The 7,431-nt window shown below is 44.8% G+C and overlaps 1 protein-coding gene across 1 annotated transcript in view; it reads left to right on the top strand.

Moving 5' to 3' along the window:
• Positions 1 to 6,756, top strand: part of EBF2 (EBF transcription factor 2) — a 131,729-nt gene extending 124,973 nt beyond the window's left edge. Inside the window, 1 exon segment of the mRNA XM_027701948.1 lies at positions 5,901 to 6,756. Within this exon segment, the coding sequence (XP_027557749.1) occupies positions 5,901 to 5,932 (32 nt within the window). The 3' untranslated portion in view covers positions 5,933 to 6,756.
• Positions 6,757 to 7,431: the final 675 nt, after the last annotated feature.

Here is a 7,431-nt window from a genome sequence, read left to right on the forward strand (position 1 = left end):
GCTGCTGGTAGGAAATATGTATATAATATACTTCTATACTATATATATATATATTAATACTATATTAATACTTATAATACTTCTACTATATTAATACTTCTAAATAATATTGCTATATTAATATGTCTATATTATATACAGAAATATATATATATAAAATATATAGAAGTATTAACTAAGCCTGAAACTTGCACCTCTGCTGACTTTGGGCTGCACAACAGCCAAGACATGTGGGATCCCCTTGGATAACCCCCTGTGCCACGTGTTCCTGCTTTTCCTCTCCCCCCTGCCATCTGCTCCACATTCCCACAGTGGAACAGCCCGTGGTAGGTAGGGAAGGAGCAGGAATTCCAGCCTGGCCCCCTCTGCCTTCCCTGAGCTCTCCAAATTGGGAACAGGTGATCCCCAGCACAGCAACCCTCGTGTCCGTGTCAAGGCTGTTTAGGAAGGGCCCTGGGAAGATAAGAAGTGATGGGACACAGGAATAAAACACAACTGCCCAACCTGCTCACCTCACTGATGGGAAAAGCAGGAAAATTGGAACCTGCTGGAGCAGATTCCCTTCAGCTCAGCAGTGAAAATGCAAAGCTCAGTTCCAAGGAATAGCAGGCAAACCCCAGCAGGGCAGATATTCCATGAACCACCAGGATCCAGGCCAGTCCTAAAGGTATTGGAGATATTGGAGGCTGCTGCCCCAAGGAACAGCCCCCATTTGCACTATTCCCTAAATAAATCCAGGTGTTTATGCTGAAGGATCTAATTATTAGGATCTTGTCTGGAGGAAGTTAGGAGTGTCAGCAGCACTGGGCATTCCAGCCCCCTTCCATTAAAAGGCTGGGAAAACAGGTAACAGGAAAAGGAGTTGCTCTGGAAACCTTGTAGGGGTGGGATTTGTCAACACTTCAGACACAGCATTTCAAAATAACTCTCAGCAGAGATTTCAATCAGGTAAAAATGACAGGAGCATTTCTACATTTTCAACAATGTGCTCCTGCCTGAACCAGAATGATTCCAGGGCCCAGACAGGGATTTAGGTCTGCAAATCATATATAAACTATGTCAATATACATGAAAAATATGTATTTATCATCTGATTTCATTTGATACCTTGGGAGGATCAAGTACATTTTCCTGCCCTGTTTATTGGCAGAGGTAGAAGTGGCACAGGCTGCTTAGAAACAAATAAAACGTGAAGTGTTAGCAAGAAGTTTGAAATATCTGTCAACTAAACAAAATTTTAATTAACTAATTATTTTTTCATTTGTTGGGCTGGTAATTTGAGTCACTTTTCCCATTTCCCAGGCTAGACAAGAGCTCCCTTTTTAATGAGAGAAAACAAAAATCTGCCTTTCCACTAGGAAAATATTCCTCCCTTTGAGGGTGGGGAGGGGCTGGGATGGAATTCCCAGAGAAGCTGTGGCTGCCCCTGGATCCCTGAAAGTGTCCAAGGCCAGGTTGGAGCAACCTGGGTTAGTGGAAGGTGTCCCTGCCCATGGCAGGGGGTGGCACTGGATGATTTTAAGGTCCCTTCCAACCCAAAGCATTCCAGAATTCCACGATTCAGCACTATGCCCCTTCCCAATTGTCACCAAATGCCTGTTGGAATTGCAGAGAGTCCTTTCCCACTCCCAGGCAGCATTTTTAAAGGCTACTTGTACCCACCAGGCTTATGATCATTATTAATTACACCCATTAAAGGTGCCTATCACCACAGCATCTGGGTACTACCCATGTTTGATTATTTATTTATAAAAAAATTCTCCAACCTTGTGACAATTTTAATCAAGTGTTTCAGTTGATAATTGCAAGCTGTCAAGGTTAATACAATAAGGCTCATCTCTAATTCTTTTTCCATTTCCCTCCAAGAGGAAAAAAAAAAAAAAGAGAAAAAAAAAAAACCCTCTGGGATAATGACTGTGGTTTCTATATTCCCAACTCATCAGGGAGTGTCCTGCATTGAACCACCTTTATTGAAAAGTTACATCGATTCAATATATAGTAATACAGGCAAAAATAATTACAGCTTTGCTTGCAGTGTAAGACCTTAATCCAAACCTCACAAACATTCAATAAAAAGCCATCCAGGCTGGGAATAGGCTTTTGACAGTGCAGCCCCAACGGGGGGTGGAGGTGGGGTGGAAATGGGCAGGGGAGGGGGTGTGAAAGGAGAGGGAAGCACAGAGCAAAGCCTTTGGATGAGCTGGGGGAAGCCAGGTGAGAATTCCAGGCAATATTCCTCAACTGACTCGTCCTTTGTTGCAGCAGGAGATGAAATGCCAGTGACACAACTGGGTTTTTCTGGGTTATATTAAAGTCTTCCCCGAGTCTGTGCTCTGGCAGGGCCATCCTGGCAACTTCCAAGGAGCACTTACAGCCTGGAATGGCAAAATATTTGGGCTGGGGGTGCAAAAGTGAGGAGAGGAAAAGAGGGACTTCTACTTGCCCCGGAGGAAAGGAAGGGAGGGAAATTAGGGATCACCAGACCTGAGGGGTAACAACACACCCCTGAGAGCAGTTCTGCTGGTGCCATCACTAGTTTGAGTCCAGGACTGCTGGATAATCATGGAATCATGGAATGCTTTGGGTTGGAAGGGACTTAAAGATCACCCAGTGCCACTCCCTGCCATGGGCAGGGACACCTTCCACTATCCCAGGTCGCTCCAACTTGGTCTTGGACACTTCCAGGGATGGGGCAGCCAGTGCACATCTTTTTTTTTTTTATAATTAATATTTTTAATTATACAGTAAAAAATGTACTTTCTCTCCAATCTAATGAACTTCCTCAAATTCTGCATCTGCAAAGAATGACAATATTTTCAAAGAGCTATGGCAGAAATTCAGGCTCGACCTTTGCTTTCATTTGCTGGGAGAAATTTCCCATGCTTAAAAAAAAGTGGAAATAGCATTGCTAACAATAAGAAAAAAGCATTATGCCAATATGGACTTAATCCCTTGGGAGCAGAGCTTAAACTATGCTGGCAGCAGCCCCTGGATATCTCAAATTAAGCCATGCTTAGCCATACCAGGGGCTGACCCTGTGCCAGGAGAAAAGGTTCCCCCAGGTAGGGACTGTGCAGGTGCTCCTGGATTTGCTTCAGGCAAAAGCCCTGGCCAGGTTAGTCAGACACAGAGGAGTTTAAATTCCAGGTTAGTCAGACACAGAGTTTAAACTCTGGGAGCCAACCTGGCTGATTTTGCCTGAGGCAGGTGAGGAGGATCCTGTTCCTCTGGGATACCTGTGGGAAGCACCAGATTCCGAGGGCACACACCCCCCTTCCCACTTCCACAGCCCAGCAGAGCCTGGGAAAGGGCAGCAATCCAAGACTTCATCAAGTTTCCAAGGCATGTGGTGAATCTGCAGAGAAAAGGCTCTCCAGCCATTAGGATGAATTTTGGAGCTTGGGGGTGAGGAGAAGGAAAGAGCAGCCTCTTAGTGTTGGCAAAAAATCTCTCTTCCAATGCACTCCCCCCCAAAGAAAAACCCCACAAAAATTAACAGGCATACAAATGTTCACCTGTTTTATTTAGGGTTATGTATGGTTTATTTAGGTTTATGTATGTAGGGTTTGAAACTCTGAAAAACAACAACAAATTCCTGAACGGTTACAAAGAAGGAGATATTTGACTTGGGGCTGTTTGGTTTCACTTTCTCTTTCAGCTTGCTGCTAAAATTGGCAGGGACCACAGCCCCACTCACTCAGAAAACACGAAAATATTTATTTTCCTATTGTATTAAATCACAGGCTGTGTCCACAGTTGTTTGCAAACACAGCTCGGATAAAAGACTCGTGAGAGCTGAGGAACTTGCCCTAAACATTTCTTTAAATGCTCTGAACGTGAGGGTGAAATTAATCCTCGGGGGACAGGGCTTTAAACACAGGAATAATCCCACAAATTTCAGTGCCCATAAATCTTTGCAGGATTAGGACCTCGTGCTGCACCGAGGCCCCTTTGAAAATATGAGTCACTCATTTGTTATATAAAGACATATAAACGTAACCTGGCCCTGGAAACCTTGGGGAGCAGCACCAGTTCCAGGCAGCTTCAAACGTGGCTGTTGTTGTCAGTTGTGAGGAGCAGAACTGCAATTAAAGGTGGGCAGAGCGACTAATAAATGATTTCCATGAGTCCAGAGCTCTGGGAACTGCCAGGTACCACTGCAGGGCTTCAGACAGATGGGGAAACCAACAGGGCAGTGAGGCTGGTCCTTCAGCTGGAAGGCAGGAGGGCTCTGCAGAGGGACCTGGACAGGCTGGATCCATGGGCTGATTCCAACAGGATGAGGTTCCCCAAGGCCAAGGGCGGGTCCTGCACTTTGGTCACAACAACCCCCGGCAGCTCCAGGCTGGGACAGAGTGGCTGGAGAGCAGCCAGGCAGGGAGGGAGCTGGGAGTGTGGATGGACAGGAAGCTGAACAGGAGCCAGAGTGTGCCCAGGTGGCCAAGAGGCCAATGGATCCTGGCCTGGCTCAGGAACAGTGTGGCCAACAGGTCCAAGGAAGTGATTCTTGCCCTGGACTCAGCACTGGTGAGGCCACCCCTGGAGTGCTGTGTCCAGTTCTGGGCCCTCAGCTCAGGAAGGACATTGAGGGGCTGGAGCAGGTCCAGAGAAGAGCAACAAGGCTGGGGAAGGGACTGGAGCACAAGTGCTGTGAGGAGAGGCTGAGGGAGCTGGGGCTGTTCAGCCTGGAGAAGAGGAGGCTCAGGGGAGACCTCCTCACTCTCTGCAACTCCCTGACAGGAGGGGGGAGCCGGGGGGGGGTTGGTCTCTTTTCCCAGGCAACCATCAGCAAGACAAGAGGGCTCAGGGTCTTCAGCTGTGCCAGGGGAGGTTTAGGTTGGATATTGGGAAGAATTTCTTTGCAGAGAGGGTGCTCAGCCATTGGAATGGGCTGCCCAGGGAAGTGGTGGATTCTCCATCCCTGGAGGTTTTTAAGCAGAGCCTGGATGTGGCATCAGTGCCATGGGCTGGGAACCACGGCGGGGTTGGATCAAGGGTTGGACTTGATGATCTCGGAGGTCCCTTCCAACCCAGCTGATTCTATGATTCTATGATTCTATGAGTCTATGGTTCTATGGTTCTATGATTCTACGATTAGCAAAGCCCAGCCCTGGGCCTTGCCCAGTGATCTGGGACTTGGAATTCCCTGTCTGGGTCCCCTCAGCAGCACAGGGGGGAATTCCCCTTGCTCCCACATCTCTCCTTGCTCGCAGCACAACCCTTCCTGCCAGCAGGTGGGAAGGGAAGACCCTGCTCAGTTTGGGGTTTCAGGGATGGGTTTCACTGTTCAGCTCGAGAAAGGGGGAGAAGTCTGAATTTTTGGGGGCAGTTCTGAGCAATGTCCATCTCCAAGGACTTCTCTCAGGAGATAAGGATGCAAAAATGGGTGGACTTGGCTGAAAATACAAGTACTGAGGGCTGAATTAATCCTCTTTTACTCATTTAATAACCACAGTGGGCCTTGGCTTTTCATGGAATCATGGAATGGTTTGGGTGGGAAGGGGTCTTAAAGTTCATCCAGTGCCACCCCCTGCCATGGGCAGGGACACCTTCCACTAGCCCAGGTTGCTCCAACCTGGCCTTGGACACTTCCAGGGATCCAGGGGCAGCCACAGCTTCTCTGGGAATTCCATCCCAGCCCCTCCCCACCCTCCCAGGGAGGAATTCCTTCCCTTTGGTGAATTCACTCTGCAATAACACTTTGCCATTGTCTGTGTCACGGTCAGTTCTCACCATCTCTGCTCTCACTTCACCATCAAACCATCCAAAGACACCAAATCTCAAATTTAACCTCAGCTCAGGCCCTTCCTGACTGCACACAAGGGGGTGAAGGGCTCAAATATCTTTTGTTCCACAGCATTTTACCACAATTTCATCTTTTTGTCCATTTTCTTTTGCAGCCATGACTGGTCTTGTCGTTCCCCCGATGTAAAGAAGGGGCAGCTTTGCCTCCTCTCCCTCTTCCCTTTTTTTTCCTCTTTTTCTTTTTTTCATTTTTCTTTTACAGCACAAAACTACTTATTGTGATGGACCACTAAAAAGAAAAAAAAAATAGCACTACAAGCTCTTTTTTTGAGGGGAAAGCCAGGCCCAGGAAAAAAAAACAAACAAAAAACAAACAAACAAACAAAGGAACATTTTTTATGGATTGAACAAGAGAGAAATCTGCATCTTTTACCTGTTTCACGTTTCTGACACAACCACATCAACTCCTCAAACGTTGTGAAGGAAGAATCAACCAGAGCCAGGATGAACAAGAGTTGGCAGAAGGGAATCAGAAATGCAAAGTCTTTCCTGGAAGACACGAAAAACCTTCCTAAGATTTGTAAAATATTCAAAGGAAAAAAAAAAAGAAAAAAAAGAAAAAAAAAAGAAATTGGCAAAAAAAAAACGATTCAAGCTTGATATTTTGGATACAATTTGTTTTACTTTGTAGGGGTAAAAAGCTGAAGTTTCTATTTTCTATGGAGCCTTTCAGATATCGATTTAGTTTATGCAGAAAAAAACAAACAATTCAACAAAACAGGGTACCAGCATGAAAGAATTTCTAGGACAAACTGACATGAATGATGGAACTTTGGTGTATGTGTGTATTTGCTTATAGTTTAACCTCTTTAAAAAGAAAAAAAAATGTAAGATGTTTTACAATTATTTAAATAAATAAACTTGTAACTTATTGTATGTAGAGGTAGAAATTAAAACCCTTTTTTGGATTTTTTCCTCCAGCTGTACAATGAAGAAAGATGATGCAAAAATGTAGTGATAAGTTTGAGATATTATTATTACTGCTGCAACTGCTCCTCACTTTTTTCCCCCCCTTCTTACTGAATTCATGTGCAAGGATGTATAGGATTCTTTCTGATGAACAAAAAACCATCACAGACTTTTCCAGGCGTTGTGGTTTTAATCCATGTATGAATTTTTCACCCTCCTCATCTTCCTCTCCCCACCCCTCACAATTTTTTTGTCTCAATTAAAATATTCAGGTACTGAGATGAACTGCTAAAGTCTCAAAGACCCACCTGGTGAGTGAGTGGCACTTAGGGGTTTGAATGGATCGGGTTTTTTCATGAGGTACTGAGATTATTTTATAGATTCAATGTATGAATTAGGAGGGAAAGGGTTCTCCGGGGTTTTCCATGTAGTTAGAACACCTTAAGTTCAGTTATACTTCATATTAAGGGTGCATTTATCAAGGGTGAATATGTATTTGAATAATATATGCACTTTTATCCTGAGTCGTTAAAAATGGTAAGTATTTTCCAGTTATATATTGAAGTTCATAGAGGTAATCGATTGCTTTGGATTTTTCTGCATTTTAGGGTTAAAAAAAAAAAAGTTTAGTTCTCCTTTGCATCTCCTCTCCTGAAATTGGAAGGTGAGAACCAGCCTGATAAAATAAATCACTGTTTATCTGACTAAACCACTCAA

The sequence above is a fragment of the Neopelma chrysocephalum genome, unplaced genomic scaffold (assembly GCF_003984885.1).
Source record: "Neopelma chrysocephalum unplaced genomic scaffold, ASM398488v2 Primary Assembly neopelma1_175, whole genome shotgun sequence".
Taxonomy (NCBI): Eukaryota; Metazoa; Chordata; class Aves; order Passeriformes; family Pipridae; genus Neopelma; species Neopelma chrysocephalum.